At 37.8% G+C, this 17517-nt stretch overlaps 1 protein-coding gene across 1 annotated transcript in view; it reads left to right on the top strand.

Moving 5' to 3' along the window:
* PCSK5 (proprotein convertase subtilisin/kexin type 5) overlaps positions 1-17517 on the top strand; it is a 246574-nt gene that overhangs the window by 225439 nt on the left and 3618 nt on the right. Inside the window, exons 28-35 of the mRNA XM_042787933.1 lie at positions 6657-6740; positions 7263-7458; positions 9635-9852; positions 10889-11125; positions 11667-11897; positions 13491-13668; positions 14877-15094; positions 17215-17330. Of these exons, the coding sequence (XP_042643867.1) occupies positions 6657-6740; positions 7263-7458; positions 9635-9852; positions 10889-11125; positions 11667-11897; positions 13491-13668; positions 14877-15094; positions 17215-17330 (1478 nt within the window). The remainder of the gene's footprint in view (positions 1-6656; positions 6741-7262; positions 7459-9634; positions 9853-10888; positions 11126-11666; positions 11898-13490; positions 13669-14876; positions 15095-17214; positions 17331-17517) is intronic.

Below are 17517 nucleotides of genomic sequence, written 5' to 3'. Positions count from 1 at the left end.
ATCTTGTGTATTTTCCTCTTCCTAAATACAGAGTAAAACAAAAAACAATAGAAATGTACTGGTTGGGAGAAAACAGTATTTCATGCTTTAAAAGGATTATTTGAAAGGACCTTAATGCAGCTATGCAGATATACATATAAAAGTTGCAGAATATGGAAGGTTAAAAAAAAAATGGAGTGAGGTTGGCAGAAGACAGAGGAGAAGTAAGAAGCAAGAGAGAACAGGTCATAGTCTTCCAAATGTGAAAATGTTATGACATTTAGAGTGCAGAATTAGAGCATCATGGGAAGTTAGGAGACCTTTTTAAGCATCACCCATATGTGAAATTTTAGGTTGCTAGCAGCAAGCAAAAATGATTCATTATCCCATATGTTCTTAGGCATGCCAATTTCATATTCTAGCTATTTGTTTGTAAACTAATACTATGGTTGTTACAAGATAACTAGATTGGGAATTAATTATTATTGGAGATTGTGATTTATTTCTCAGTACTCTTATAGTTTCCTTAAATTTACAGTTCATATAAATCTTCAAAATGTGATAGATCTAGTATTTTATTACATATGTATTTTGTTTTTATTATGTTTTACCATGTCTATGTAATTGTAATTACCTCATGGACATACGTAACCTGTTTTTGTGGTTTTATTCATTACTGTATCAGTTTTGCAAAGCCAGTGCCATGCACAGAATAAAATCTAACAAACTAAGTAGCTTCTCAACTGGATGACATTCAAATCACGTCTCACTACACAGTGTGAAAGCTAGACAGGTCACCTTCTAAAAGGAATATGCTTGCAGTTACAAACAGCCATGACACTTCATTTCCTTTCACATTCCTCACTGCAGCAATTGTGCCATGGTCCAATAATGAAATATACTGTAAAAATACTTTCCTTGTAGAAGTCAATGTCTAGAAGCTAAGGGTATTACAAAAGTACACAGGGAGATACTTCAATAGCAACTTAAAAATACAAGTTTTTAAGTCCCTCTTTTACTCATAGAAGAACATGAATAAATAAGATTTTAAATGAAGAAAATAAACCACCTTTTATTAGTCTAAACACTTACTGCTTGCACTACCTGGCATAAAGATCCATTGTCCATAAGGAGTGGATAGAGAGAACAAAGTGAACTGCACAAAGAGGATAAGTATATACTAGTAAGACCTCTTATAATGCAGTTGTGGGTTTAAATTAAATTAAGGAGGGACCATAACACACTTCAAATGCTATTATATTTAAAGGCATGTCTTTTTAGATATGGCCATATCTCTAGTCATATGTCTTCAGGTTTTGTAGAGGGTTTTGTGGTTTTTTGGTTTTTTTTTTTTTTACTTTTTTTTTTATTACATTACTTTACATTTTCCAGAACAAGTGGTGAGCATGTAAAGAGGACTACACTTCTTTCCACATGGACCTATGTTTTTCACCCTGAATATTTTTGAGGACTCATTTGATCTTGCTTTGAAATAAGATTGAAAAAATCTGGGCGCTCAAAGTAAAATCACGTAAGCAAAAAGTAAGGATATACAGGGACACTGTGTTAAATGGAGCTAAAATTTCACTCATTTTTTCCCTCATTCACTTTGGGGTCACAAGTAAACTCTTACAGTACTTGGTTTCAAGAAACTCTGCCATTGTCTCATTCATGTTGCACAAGCCCAAAGGAAAAAAGAAAATAGAAAAAAAAAAAAAGTTTTTTTTTTCTATTTCAGTCTTCCCCCACCCTTCCAGTTTGATAATCCCTTGAATAGACTGAATGGGCAAGAGCACTATGGTAACTTCAGAGCTGCAGTAAATCTTAGCTCAAGAAATGGCACAGGGTGATTTAGTTTCTCAGTTTCTAGAAAGGAATAGAAGATACTTAGCTGGGTGTACATCAAAGTTGTTACTCATTCTGACAAAGACACAAGAGTCAACGTGACATTGAGTCAGATTCTGGCCTGAATAGAGTTTAAATAGAAGGCATTTTAATTTGAAAAAAACAAACAAAAAAAAACCAAACCAACCCAAACAACAAAAAAATCAAGAAAGAATGTAAGTGTAAAGACAGAAACTGTTCAGTAGGTCTGAAAAGTTCATACAGTTTGACCTTTAAAAAAAGGAAAACAGTATAATAATAGAATAGTGTTTTTTCAGAGTTAGTGTCCCACTTTTAGAATATGGGTGGTTTACAACTCTGCATCATCGTCTAATACCTTCTACATGTACAAGTTTCATTTGTAATCATAAGAGCTATAGACGGAAATTTTAAAAGGAAGCTTGTTGGATCCTCAAGTACAGAATGGTATCCTTTAGGGGGAAGCAAAATACAACACAACAGCCAAAACCAGTCATTTCCAAGTTTCCCATTTATCATCAGTCCAAAGACCAAGGAAATACATTTTGTATGACCGTTTTTCAGCTTTGTAAGGCTATTCTTTGGAAAGCTTTGGTTACATTATTGGAAGTAGTGTGCACTGGTTTCTGTAAACAAATGTTTTGCATCACATTTACCTATTTGGAGAACTTTTTGCTATGCAAGAAAACTGTATTTGAAAACTCCACATGATTCTAAATATGTGTTGGTGTGGGGGTTTTTTTGAAAATCAAAGCCTGTTTCCAGTCAGTAAGAGATTGAACACAGAAAAAAACTTAGTTCAACTGTCCATAATTTAAAATTTTCTTTTTTTTTTTTTTTCTGTTAATACTAAATTTGGGGCATTTAACTGCTTATATTTGACTGGAAAGCTAGTTTGTTTCCTGTGCCAATTACCAGAAGCCCAATTACTTGTGTACATTCCCCTCTGGTGGTGACTAGCAAATATTACAGAAAAAAAACAAGTGCTGTCAAAGGGGCAAGGATTAAATAGAAAAAAAAAAAAAAAAAAAAAGTACTTTATCGAAAGAGATCTTTAATTGTAAGTTTTGTAATGTTTTTGAAACAATGAGTTCATTTAAACATTCTTCAGCAGTAGTTAACAACTTCTCTGCTTAACCTTACCTTCCTGCTATTTATTTTTTATATTACACCAACTCTCTTGCCAGCATCAAGGTCCTTTTCCACTGGCAACACAGACTTCAGTAATATTTCTGGCTTGCTTCTTCACACACATAACTGGTCTTAAATTACAGCACTTAAAACTGCCCGCTAGGGATTTTTAAAAACATAAAACATAGTCCAGGGTAAGGTAGCTGGATGCAAAGCTGCTGAAAAAGGAAAAGAAAATTTGTATAATATTTACTGCATATTTTAAAAAAGGCCAATGACATTTTCAGTGGAAAAATCAGAATTCTGCCTTGACATCAACTGATGGAGAAACAGAGGATGTGCAGCTGCAGGCAGACATCAGGAACAGATAGTCTTTCTTTCAGTTCTAGAGGCAAAGTGAAAAACATTAATTAAAAATTCCATGACTGTGCAATATATTGTCAATTATTCAATGTTCTTTTTCAGAGAGTGTCAAATGACTAGAGTCTAAAAGGGAAAAATCTTAGGATTTGCAGGCCAGTGGGGATCTTCTCTCAAGAGAAGAAAAAGAGAGAAGGTCTGCATATTTAAGGATAGGAAAATAGAAAATCTATTAACACCAAATATCCAGTTTTTCCAGAGTACTATTTATATTCTTACAGATGGCATCAAGAAAGACACTCTTTAAGGGTTTGTTCAATAATGAAGTTAAAGAAAATAATGAAAAACATCTTGTGACAGTGAATTTCTGCATCTCACAAGAGTAAGCAATGGTCACCATCAGGTTACTTTGAGGATTATTTGGATAATCAAACTGAAAATGCTTGTGTGCTATACGGTTAGGTACATTTAGAAGTTTAAGATGGCCCCTACATGCAGGGGTACTTAAACAAAATATAATCCTCTTAGAACAGCATGTCGTAACTTGAAATATAGAAAATAAGTCTTCAGTGGAGAAAAAAAACATAGAAAATGTGTCAGCAAGAGGCAAAGAGGATCTAAATTCACAGGACTTTCTATTACAGAAAGCCTTACAAAATAACCACATCCACACACTTAAAACGGCTAAGAAAAGCAGAACAAAATGTTTGTTATCCTCAAGGATGACACTCACAGGCAACTAAAAATGGTATTTTAAAATTACTTTGTAACTCTAGATCTTCACTCCCTAAATGACATATTACTCCATGTGTAAATATATAACATACATAGATAGCGCAAAGTACAGACCCTAATCAAGATTTTTCAGGAAATCTCCTTTCACCCTAAATAGTCAATGAATCTGACTAATGCCCCCCACAGCAGCAGAAATCTCACTGCAAAGAGCCCCAGTGCTTCACACACCGAGGTCTCCTTGTGCCTCATCAGTCCTTCATCAGCTGTGTTATCCTCCCAGCCCTGCAACTTCTGAGATTACTTAATAGTAAATGCCTCCTCCTCCACCTCTTGTGCTCCCAATGCTTATACATCACTTCTGCCTTTTCTTCTTCCACAAGCCAGGAATTCTGTACCTTCCTCACTTGTCTTGTCTTTCTAAAGAGCTTTTCCAGGGGCTTTCATTTTTGCACACTGATGATATACCCAGATTCAGCTATGGTCAATATGAAGTCACAAAGGTGACACAGCCTTCCTGTGTACTCCTACCCAGGGGTTTTATGTTATCTGTCTAGCAGTGCTTGAGACTACACATCTCAAAATTCAGTTTCAGGCATTTTCTACCTCCAGAAGGCCTCTGTACCTTTGCAGTTCAAAATTGTCTTCAGGTGGTACTTACTTAAATACTGTCCTAGTCCCACCTGTCTTCGTCCTCAGTAGGTTTCTGACTCACCATGGCCACCAACACTTCTGGCTACTAAAGCCAACGCAACAGCTCTTTGCTGTCTTGCAGGGTATACACAAGGTATACTTTGCCTGTTGGCCTCAGACTGTGCAGACACAGTCTCCAGACTGGACTGACACAACCCACATTCACCCCGACAGCGTGCAGATTTCTTCTGTTATGTACATTACTCTGTGGATCCGATGGCCTGTGTCTCAACCCTGGAAACACTCTTGAACCCTTGTTCAGGGAGAGCAGAGATGTTGTAGACAGAAAGATAGTGATGAGTAAAACTTTCCTAACTTCCCACTCTATCTGGAGCTGCTTTATATTGTGCTTTATATTGTGCAACACTACAGGCTTTCACTCCCCTGTGCAAGTAGTATTCACAGGTAATCCTGGTAAAGAATGACTAATCATGTCCTTGCTGAGTGTCCTACTGTTAAACAGCCAGGTTTTGATTTGCTGTGCTGTCCGTGGACCCTCCTGAGTTGTTCTTCTTCTGGCCAGGGACAGCATATTGAGAGATTTTTGAGTGCAGAGAGTTTTTAAGACTTTCTAAGCTGCTCCTAGAGTCAGACATGGATGTGACATACTGTTATGGATGAGAATCTGTTTTCACTGGGATAGCTATGACTCAGCTCATTTAGCAGTACAGTTATAAATAATAATAATTAATAATATTTTAATTATCACTCCTCCTTCTTCTGCCCCTGTGTCATGGTCTGCACATATCCCACTTTTCTTTCGAGTACATCTCTGCTTAATAAAACGCCCACTATTTCCCCTTGTGGGAAAGGGCTCTATATAAGTCTCCTGTTCTCCTTCATCCTCTTTTTACTTGAAGCATTTATTTTCATGATTTTCATTCAAAATGTCAACATTTTAAACTACTTGACATAATAGGCAGAACAAAAATGTATAGTGATATGCTGCAAGTGGCTAATGGATACTGTCAGCCAGTCCATTGACTTAGAGAAAACACATATTTAATTGGCAGGATGAGCTGGATGTGCTAACTGAGGTGGAATGCTCAATCTGCAACCAACTTCTGATTTATTTTTTACTTTTTAATTTTCAGCAAAATCTGAAGGCTACTGTCTTCTGTCCACTGGCCCACAATTAGTTTTTCATTAGACATCCATCTACCCATTGTTTTAATTGCATACTGGGACCTATCATACTGTGTGACAGACTTCATCTTTATTAAGTATGATCCCCGAATTTGGAGCTGAGTAACACATTGAAAAAAGCCTATGCAAAACATTACCAAAGTCTTAGTTTTCCACAGGCTTAAAAACTCCATTTGGCACATGTCAGACTTCCTTCTGGAAGGAAATAGCAGGCAGTAGCTTTGGGGAGAAGTCTTCTTTCCAAACGCTCCTTTCTCTCTCCCTTCTCAGGTTTCTCCCTTAGTTATAGGGTGCAGAACACTGTTGTGCTGTAGCCAGCCAATACAAAGTGTCCATGAAAATACCTCACTACACCAGGTCCCCCAGATTTCCATGCTTTCTAGATCTTCCTGTTTGTAATCTATTAGGATTACAGATCTGGATTTGGTTTTGGAGTGATACATTGAAACTATCATTATTAAACTAGATTATTGTTCTTACTTTCAATGAGCAGTCAAGAACAGTGACTTCATGAGTCTCAGGATAATGTTTATATTTTCCTTTATTACAACTCCTAAATTACCACTTAAGAGAGTGGAACTGAACACAATAATCAAGGTGTTTATCTTTTTGAATTCCAAACATTCACAGAGGTACATTTTTGAAACAGCTTAGAAAAAGCAATAGGAAATGGCCCTCTTAAAGGGAGAGGAAATAAATAAAAACAGCCTATAAGAGAGTAAAGAATTGAGATTATTTTCCTTTCATCTCAGATGCAAAAAAAATATTGCAGTCCTGTGACCCTTCATGCAGGACCTGTGAGAAATCTGCTGACCTATGTACTTCATGTCCAGAAGGTAAGAGTCTTCAACTTGTTTGGATAAGTTTTTTAAGAGGCTAAAATATTCTGTATCTAACACACTTCCAGGGAATATTTTCATCAATGGTCACTAGAAAGTTCTTTGACCTCTTAAAAAATAGGCAGGTAATCAGATAACTTCCATCTGAAGTCAGGCATTGGCTAGGAATTAAGCACATGTCCTTGGCAATATGGGTCAAAAAAATTGTTAGGTGGATGTTGTTCCTTTTCTTTCTTTTCAAGAAAAAAGCTGTAGGTATGATGCAGGAATTACTGAATAGGGATTTATTCAGAAAGATGTACTAAATAATCCTGGTGATTCCTTCTAACCTTAAATTTCAGTGAAGGTTGAACAAACTACTTTGGGAAATGGCTTAAAGAATTACTTTTTCATGTTTTTAAACATCAAAAAATTGTTTTTTGAGGAAGTTGGAAGCTTTTTTTATACCCATCCAAGGAAAGTACCTTTAAATATATTTCTAACTGGTGCCTTTCCCCACCTGGGTTGCTCTTTTGCCAGGAAAATTTCTTATCCATGATATGTGTGTTTCCCTGTGCCCTCAAAAAACTTTTGGCAATGTTGCAAGTGGAAGGTGCGAGATGTGCATGGACGGCTGTGAGGTGTGCTCCGACCACTGGCACTGTCAGAAGTGTCAGGCTGAACAGGACCAGCCGCTCTTCCTCCACAAAGGCAGATGTTTACAGGAATGCCCTGAGTAAGTAACTCCTGTTGGATGACTGCTCCTTATTTTCTCACTGTGCTCCTGCTCTTTAAAGTTCAGATCCATTATAAACCTTTCAAGGAAGACCTCAAGGTAAAAGTCATTTTCAGCTGGCCTGAATAAACAGCATTTTCTCTTGCTTACAGAAAAAGTGAAAAATCAAAAGTGAGACTAGACATGAAATTCTATGACAGATGGTACAGCTCCTGTTGACTTCAGTAGGACCATGGTACTTCAGGATGGTCCTTTATGGTGACTGAAAATAAGCCTCTAGTCATTCTCCTAACTTGTTCCTTCCTCTAAGTAATACAGAGCAGGTGTATGAACCCAGAAAGTGGATGTATCGTAGTCCTGATACGGAAATATAGCGCTTAGTGATGTGTTTCTCTCTTTGACTTATATTCTTTTCTTTGTCCTATAATAAATGGAATTCAGAAAGAAGATTTCCATTTGAGTGTGATGAATATAAGGTCAGGTACTTGAGTAGATCAGATTCTCCTGTTTCTGTGTTTTTTTCATCAGCATTCATCATACCTATATCTACACATAAAAACTCTGTTTTACAGTATGAAGGCCTTTTGTGCTTAACCTTTCTTTTCAGGAAAATGTGCAGCTCCTGCTTTTCCTAGGATCCATACAAATTACTTGCTAGTTTTGTCAAATAAATCAGTAAGGGCCCGTGGAACAGATTCTGATCATCAAATGTCAAAGTAAATGCAAACAAATTGCACTGAAGCCTACTCTAGGCCAGAAACAACTTTTAATATCAGAAACTGTAGCATACAAGAAAAGATAATGTTTTTGGCACTAACATGTTTGTTCTTAGTACTCATTCCCCACAGTCACCCCATACAAGGTAAGTATAACAAAATCAAACCTTTCCATATATCACCAGTCTTTTCAGCTCTTATTATTGTCCTTTTTTCCAAATTCCAGACTATAAATAATGGCTTCCCTGACATCACTGAGCAAATTCCACCAGAGTTAAACTCTGCTTTCAGCTTCTGAGGCAAAGTTCTTGAGTCATAACTACTCTCCACTGGAGCAGAGGATTATACCAGTTGGGTTTTTTAGGTTTTTTTGGAGTTTTGGGACACACTATAGAGGATAGAAAGGGTTGACTTGCTGCATTCATAATTTCTGACAGACAATTTTGAAAGAGTGGTTTAGCCTAGTACTCAAGACTGGAACAAGAAAAGAAGACAGAACTGTGAGAAATAGAGGCATCATCATAACAAAGTTTAGGAGAAAAACAAGAAGATGAGAATAGATGGCAGGCACAGCTCTTCCTATTTTTAACTTTACTTCTAACAAATCTCCTCAGCCTTTCTTTGGAAAGAACATCTCCAAGAAGGAAAGGAGAAGCATCCCTCTATAGGGAAGAATGGGCTTGTTATTGTGACGTACAAGTTCTGGGACTACTTTGTCAACTTCTTCATTAGTTTTCATCAATGGCTGTATACATATGGATTAGCAATAATCTCAAAATGTGGGCTTGCTTGTCCTTTAACCTTCTAACATTCTGATTTTGAAAGTGTAAGCAAATTGGATTACATCCAGTCTCACCTTTAATCCCTCTTCTCCTGAAATATAGGCATAATTTCTTGCCATATTTTCTTTATGATTAATAGTCCCAACTGTGGTTGTCTACAGTTGCTCTCACATCACAGGTACCAGTAAAACATTCTCCATCTTTACTCTCTCCATCTTACTGTCACTGAATGCATATACTGCTTAAATATGTGGTTTTGTTGGGGTTTTTTAATTCCAGCCCTCATATTTCCCAGCCCTTACACTCCCAGGGTTTTCTTTTCTCTTTCTCCCTTCTACTGCCACTGAGGTTATACTTCTCTGTCTTTCCCTGATATCACTGATATCACTGTTGAGTGTCAGCTGTGCAAGACTAGAGATTGCACCTTTCTTTTCCCAAACGTTATACATCTTCCTATATTATGTGACAATGAAATCAAGAAATGAGCAAGAAAGAAAGTCTAGCATCCCTTAGAGAGTAAGTACAAGAACAAAGGAAGGGCAGGCTCCCTTCACATCACTAACCATGAAATGTGTGTGCTCAGAAAGTCTCATATATACTCACAATTCTTATAGCCTGGACTGTTTGATAAGCCTACATTGACCAGCAGTTTGCTTTTTGTTTGTTTTCATTCAATAGGGGATATTTTAATGAATCTGAGACTTGCAAGGAATGCAGTGGATCCTGTAAGACATGCATGGGAAGTGCAACTAAATGCCTGTCCTGTAAAAGTCCTTTGCTTCTGGAGCAGTGGAAATGTAAACCTACCTGTTCAGAGAAGCATTTTGCCTCTGAAGGAATCTGCAAACACTGCCCTGAAATGTGTCAGGAGTGCATTCACAATCAGACATGCAAAGGTATTATAAAGAACTGGTCTTGACTTGGCTAAAATCCATCTGGATCTGTCTAGAGACTGACAGAAACACAGATTTGAAAATAAATTCTGTAATGAGCAAAAATTTTTTAAAAATATGTCTATATCATTGCTAATCTCGAAGGTAGACTCTAAGCAATGAGTGCTTTGTAAGACTCAGTCTAAATCATTAATCTGTAAAGATTTCACATTGCTTTGTCTGCTCCTGTTGTCCAGAGATTCCTACAGGTTTGATTCTATTTCTGACCTAGTGTATCCATGCCTAAACACTTGCATACACATTTACACCAATGTGAAACACATGTTTCTTTCCTACCTTGGTTGAACTTTACATCTCTGTACCAATTTTGCAAATGACTACTCATGGTAGAGAATGAAATCTCTATAATTAAATGTACTAGGAAAGCATTGGATACCCTGGTGAGTCCAAATGCCTCCAGAAAAATTTCCATGATGGTTAATATTGAGCAATCCATTCTGGAAACATAAACATGGATGACATTGATTAATTAATTAATTTTAAAAACTTCATAAACAAAGCTATTAAACCAAGTAAGTACTCATAATAAAATTAGCAGCTGAATCCCAGCTCTATGCAAAGACAAACATTCAGGTCCATACATTCCAGCCAGACTCATCTTTTAATAATAAACCAAACAAAACTTCAGATGTGGACATCACTGATTTTGCAAGAAGTCAGGAAGTTCATAACGCAGATATCATACCTCAGCAGAAGTCCACCTATATTCAGTGGCATCATGGTTTGGTTAATATCAACAAAGCTGAGCAGGTGACTTTGTTTCTCAGTCTCAGATACTGTGTGAAGGTTGGGCCATTATGGGAAGTCTGGAGGGGAAAGAGTTGAAAAAGAAAGCACTACCTTCCCAAGATGTCCTCTTACCTCCTCTAGTGACAGAAACTGTAGGATTTATGATATTCTAGGATTTATTCACTCCCTCACTTACAGAGGTCAGAATTTGCTGCCCATTTGCTTACCTGTTTTTTCCTGTCCTCTGTAGAGTGCATGGATGAGTTCTTCCTACACGAGGGGAAGTGTGTGCAGGACTGCCCTTCTCAATTCTACGCTGAAGACAAGCACTGCTTTCCCTGCCATGCAGACTGTAAGGATTGTGATGGGCCAGACTCCGACGATTGCACTCAGTGCACCATTGACTTCTTTGTCCTCTATGGTGGCATGTGTTTTGAAGAGTGTCCTGAAGGGACTTACTATGAAGAAGCCACGGAAGACTGTCAAGGTTGGCAGCATTGTTTTCCCCAGAATAGTACTGAGATACAAGTGGGTCTGGTTAAAGACTATCCCAAAAGGATCTGTGTGTGCTGGCTAATGTTTTTATCCGTGTCCTGGAAATGGAGGAGATAGCTAATGCAGAAAAATAACAAAAACAGTAAAAATTTGAGAAAGCTGAGAGGAAACAAAGCTAGATGTGTTTAATATTATAGATAGTCACTCTGATGAAGTGCTGAGTATTGCTGGAGATAGTATGTTGAAAACCATTGCTCAGCAAAACCAGTGCCAGTGCAAAAGGAAACATAAGGAACTGCCTGCATAAGAGTCAAAATAATAAAATGTTTCGCTACTCAGAAGCAGAACTATCATTCTGTTTCCATCAGCCTCTCATCCTTACAAAATTAAAGCTGAAACAACAATCTAAAATTCTCAGAAGCAGAACTATCATTCTGTTTCCATCAGCCTCTCATCCTTACAAAATTAAAGCTGAAACAACAATCTAAAATACAACAAGAAATGGTGACATTCTTACTGTTTGTCCATTTCAGCATGCAACAGGACATGCCAGACTTGTTCTTCTTCCACTGCCTGCCTTACTTGCAGAAATGGCCTGATGCTGAACTATGACGGGCACTGTGTGGTATCTGGATACTGCTCCCGCACTGAGTACTACATTGAGAAAACTCAGAGCTGCAAGCCTTGTCATAAAAAATGCTTCCACTGCTCAGGACCCACTGAACACCAGTGTCTTAGCTGTGTGAATAACCGCTATCTTCTCAGTAAGTGTCTTGCTCCTGCCTCTAGATTTCATTCTACACTGAAAACATGAAATAGGCAAGTTTCTGTCACATTTATGAAATATCTAGGGCTGCTTCAGCCAATCTAAACATTGCAAAGACTACCTGACAAGTAGATAACTTGTGCAGAGATAATTACTTCTGCAGAGCTACCTGGAAACTCTTTGTGGGACTGGGCGTGCCACTCACTGGAGCCAAAGAAGTATTTCTAAGTAGCAACAAACTCCATGGCTAAACAAAACTTGTATGTTTCATGTACTTGGCATGTACTGCTCCTGTTGTTTCCTACAAGGAAATTAAAAATACAAAAGGGATATGTTTAGCTTTTTTTTAAAAAAAAAAAAAAATTGCACACAAAGAACTCACATTTTCCTGTTGGCTTCTTTAATCCCTCCAGAAATCTGATGAGTAAAGAAATACTTAGGCAGAGCTGTTAAAAATTTTTCATGGGTCAATACATCATTACTTAGTGGAAGGCAGAGGTGCAAAACTACTTTTCTGACTTTGGAGCAAAAGACTATGTTGTCTCAGAGACAAATTAATAGAAATTATAAAATTCCAAAACTTAAAATTTACTTCTTTGCAGATTCTTTAAAAAGCAAACAAAAGATTTAGAAAATCATTGAAGAAAAAATTATTAAAATTATCTTTCATGCAGGAAAAATCTAAAGAGAGTTTGAATTAAAACTGAACCTGAGCTTTTTGATTTTAATTCTGATGCAGATTTTGCATTCTTAAATTTCTGAGATCTTGCATCAGACCTGTCTTTTTTATCAACACACCCAGATGTTTTGCAACATTACAAACAACAAAAGTTGATGGAAGTATGTAAATAAACATCCTGGAGTGGAGAAAGAATTGCAAGAAAAATAGAAATAAGCGGAATTATCTTCCTTTGCCCAGTTGCAACCTGAGCAGCAAAACTATAAAGACAAGCTAGATAATAAGGACAAGGTACCAATGCGTAATCACTGCTCTCTTAGCTTGATGCACTTGCAGTTAGTTGCATCAGTCCTAGCTTCTCATTCAGGATTCCTATTCTAATGACCCTCTGAAATCATTTTGGCAGCATTACAGGCATTTATTCCCATAACATAAAGCAACAGCCATGGATGGGGCAAAGACCAATAAACAAATGTCATTAAATCTCAAATTCACCATCAGATTCATCATATACACAGAATACAATGATGTTGGTGCTTAGGGAGAAACCTAAATAAAATAGCAATACAAATAGAAAGTTTCTTAATTACCATTTTTTCTTTTGTATATTCTGAAAGAAATCACAGCTGCTGTTCTTTATTATGTATTATGCATTTGTATTTCCCAAAGATAAAAAATTACCTGGTTTGAAGAGCCTGATAATACACAGAAAACACAGAAAAGAGGAACAATGAACTGACAAGACTTACAAGAAACAAAAAATAATGACTGTATCCAAACAGTCTCTTCTCTTGTTCTGGTACATGCTCTAACAGCATCTCTTGTTAGAGTGTTTGCTCTAGCACAGCTGTATGAGATGTTTCATACCAGCAAATACTGAATATGTGTTATTCTACATTGTTGTCTGTGCAGATACAACCTGTGTTGAAACATGCCCAGATGGGTATTATGTTGACAGCGATGAGGGACAATGTTCCCCATGCCACAGCGCCTGTGCCACTTGCACTGGAAAACACAGCTCACAGTGCCTTTCCTGCAAAACGGGCTGGTACAGACAAGGAAAAGGATGCATAAACCAGTGTCCAGCAGGGTAAGATCCAAGATCTTTATCTAAGAGCTACATCACAGAGAGAGATCTGAGAAATCAGATCACTCTGCCCTATTCTACTTCAGAGTGAAATTGAACTGAATTCTACGTTCAGGTGAAAAATTCTTCTGTTGTCCCAGTACAGAAGTAGCAGAAAACCTCCCCTCACAGTAGAAAACTGTAAAGCTGGTGCCCAAATTGGGACCAGCTTGATGTGATGTGGTCATTCTGACACTCCAAGGGTACTCTTTGGTTACGTTTATACGGAACAGTGTGAAGCAGAATAAATATACTAAGTGATCTGATAGTCAGCTGGAGCGCAGAAAGCAGTGTAACTTCCTTCAAGCACTCTTGCAGCCTCCACTTAACCTGAAGTTTGGATGAAGTTACTTTTGTTTTTCATTGAGTGAATGTTTATAATGGATCATAATAAAACCAACCATTAAAACACCTTTCAACTGAGGACTCGTAATTCTAGGCAGCAAGTTCATTAACATGAATCCATTTAATTTAAAAAGGGTGAATTCAGTGTGCTCTTGTGAATGTGTTTCAGAAATTCAAATTTGGGAAGTGGGCCTATGATTTCTAGTTCAGATCCATTGCATTTTACAGTACAATACAATCATACTGGATGTTAAATTGAGTTATCATCCCATTAAACTGGCTGTCTGTAATGACCACATTTCAACAAAACCACAATGCTGCAATTCTTTTTCCCTGAGAGCACAACTTAGGTGAACACCACTCCTCCTCTGCTGGTACTCTTTGGCTAAGCTCTGTTTATGCACTGAAAAGAAGCATGAAATTTCTGAATTTCCATCTGACAGCATGTCATCAGGAGCAGTGAGGAATTCAATACTTAGCCAACATCTCCAGGATATCGCTTGCAAAACCAAAGCAGAGTTGAGGTTTTCTGAGCCCTGCCTATTTATATTTTTACTTTTTGTCTGAATTGACCCTAGATTTTCGAAAGCCTTGCTTTATACAACCTCAGTTTACAAAGTCTTGCTTTATAGATGAATTCCAATGGCCAAGGGGAATTAAAGGTAAATAATTCTATTTTCACTGAGGTTGCAAATGGTTACTGTGCTCACATGAATATCACTTTCATACACTGATGTAATCACAGCAAAAGCTAAGGATGAAAGACAATTTGGTTTTCCTGACACTGCTGGGCTTTATGCAAAGCATGACTATCTGATCTCTTTTAGGTATTTTGCACAAAACTCCACCGGATCATGTGAGAGATGCCACAAGGGTTGTAAGGAGTGTATGGGGCCTCAACCCACAGACTGTCTTTTCTGTGATACGTATTTTTACTTGTTGCGCTCCAAGAACGAATGCATTAGCTCTTGTCCCGAGTATTACTACGAAAGCAAGGACAACAATGTCTGTGAACGATGCCACCCTTCCTGCCGAACATGTGAAGGTAAAAGCATACGCTCTGCTTTGACAAAAAAAAAGGGTTATCAAAACACCTGCGGAGGATTATCAAAACACCTGCCATCTCTTTTTTGTGTTTTTTAACTCTCTGCTCCAACATTTGTAAACAATTCACAAAGATATATACCACATACAACGCTACCAACCTGTCCGTGACCGAAGGAGCTGCAGTGGGTGATGCAGACCCCACCTGGGGCTGCCAGGCTCTCACTGGCCCTGGGAGACTTGCTGCACCGGCTGCTCCACGCTGCTGCCTTACTTTTAGAGTATTGAGTGATGGAGATCAAAACCAAGATATGAATTCCTGCCAAGCTCCCCACAGGGCTGCCTGCAGCCACAGAGCACAAGCGTAAAGGCAACTGCTCACGGGGAAGGCTGGGAGGGAGTCCCGGTGCCAGGTCAGTGAAGGGAAACAGGCAGCAGTAATGAATTTTCCATCAGTCAGGCCTCTCACAAAGTTGCACATCAACATCAAAAAAAAAAAAAAAAGGGCTCCTTCGGTCACAGAGCTGGACCTCATTTCTCACACAAACACTGGATAATGACTGAATAATATCTCACTCTTTGAGCTGTCCTACTATGTGTTACTCTGTGAAAGCCAAGGAACCTAAATCCAACCACACATCTTTACAGGATACAAAGAGAAGAATGGAAACAGCCATAAAGTGTATCTTTAGGGTGAAAAAAAAATAATCAAACAAACAACAAAAAAACCCCTACCAAAATCCAGTCTCTGCTGCTTTTAATAAGGTTAAGTATTTTTCAAAGTTATTTTTGAGAGACTATCTGTTTTGTTCTGTGACATATTTATATATTCACTTTCTTCTTTTTTCTAATTCATCAATTTCTGAAGCAAGGAGCATTACTCCCCTTGAACCCATTTGGTGTCCTTTTCTATCTGAATGGCAACAGATGACAGCTAACAGGCGCCACTCTGCAGCTTAGACCACACCATAGTGTAACATACAAAATTTGTTTTGGGTAGTGTATATACTGGATAGCACAGATGGCTAATTGCAACATAACAATATTTCAAATTGTGGAAATAAGTCTTAGAGTGAAGACACCTTCAAGAACTATTAAAATGGAATTGCATAACAACATTATAACAAGTAACAGAAATATTTTGGCTTGTATTTGGGACAAAAAGGTAGACATCTTATCATATATACTACTTCCATTGCTTTTTACTTTATTTGGGGTAAATACTACACCACAGATTTTCTATTGTTATTACAGAGAGACTAAGATGAAGCACAAACCAGGCCTTCTAAACAGCAAACCTGTAGGTGTTCTGAGATATATCTACATTGATGATGTACGACCAAAGAGGTGTTGTGGTGTCTCTTGTTTCTCAAGAGCAGGAAGGCAAACCCTGCACTGCTCAGAAAAATCACATAGTAAATTCACTGAACTATAGAAGGTTGCTAACTTCAGCCGTTTAACTGCAGCTAACATGAGCTACTTGCATTTCTGTTTTCTTCCTTTCAGACATTGGCAGAAAATGCCTAGTTGCAGGGAAACGGACAGGTGCATCTTAACATATAGAACAAACCCTTCACTTCAATTATTCACAGAAATACTGCATGCAGCATCTGTCTTCAAAAAGTCTCCAGGTCACAGAATGCATATGATGCTCTCTCTACACCTAGTGAATAATTCTTTTCCTATACAAAGAATTTATTTTGCTATTCAAACATAAATGTACCTTAATTCATTGTGGTTTGCAAACTGTTAGTTAGAAGACCTAACAAATACTGGGCTCTTGAAGGAGAACATTTGGCCAAGGTTCCCCAACATTTTACTGCAGTGCACTGAACAAATTGATTTTCCTGTAGGTGTCAGAACTTCCCTGTACAACAGATTCCCAATCAGCTTTTCATGAATATCAAAACACATATGAAATACACTTTGTGGGCACAGAAAACCTCAAGACTTGGCCAAAGCTCTTTATAACACCAACCTCCTCATGCTGAACTCCTCACTGCTGATTCTTGCTGTTGACAAATACCGTTTTCTTTGGTGGCAGTGGTCACCAGCACTTTTAAAGGCAGTTAGATGACAATTTTTCCGGTTGTAATATTGGTGGTTTATTTGCCTTTCTAGGGAAGGGAGCATTCAGCTGCACATCTTGTGTATGGAGCTACAGTTTATCGGGTGGAATGTGCAACTCAGACTGTTTTGTAGGTGAATACAAAGTCCAGGAAACCGCAGGACAAGAGGTATCTATCTGTAGGCATTTTCTCTTGTGATTTGTATGCTGAACTTTAACTTCTGAACACTACGAACAACACATAATGCTCTTCTCTGAGTTTTCAAGGCCACTTATCTTTAAATATGATTACTTTTTTCTTCTCTTGCCAGAGGAAGCATTGTTTCTATTTCTGGGGTTGTCTACAACAGAGTAAT

Source organism: Tyto alba, unplaced genomic scaffold (genome assembly GCF_018691265.1).
Source record: "Tyto alba isolate M040663 unplaced genomic scaffold, T.alba_DEE_v4.0 Super-Scaffold_13, whole genome shotgun sequence".
Taxonomy (NCBI): Eukaryota; Metazoa; Chordata; class Aves; order Strigiformes; family Tytonidae; genus Tyto; species Tyto alba.
This window is presented reverse-complemented; position numbering and strand designations above follow the sequence as displayed.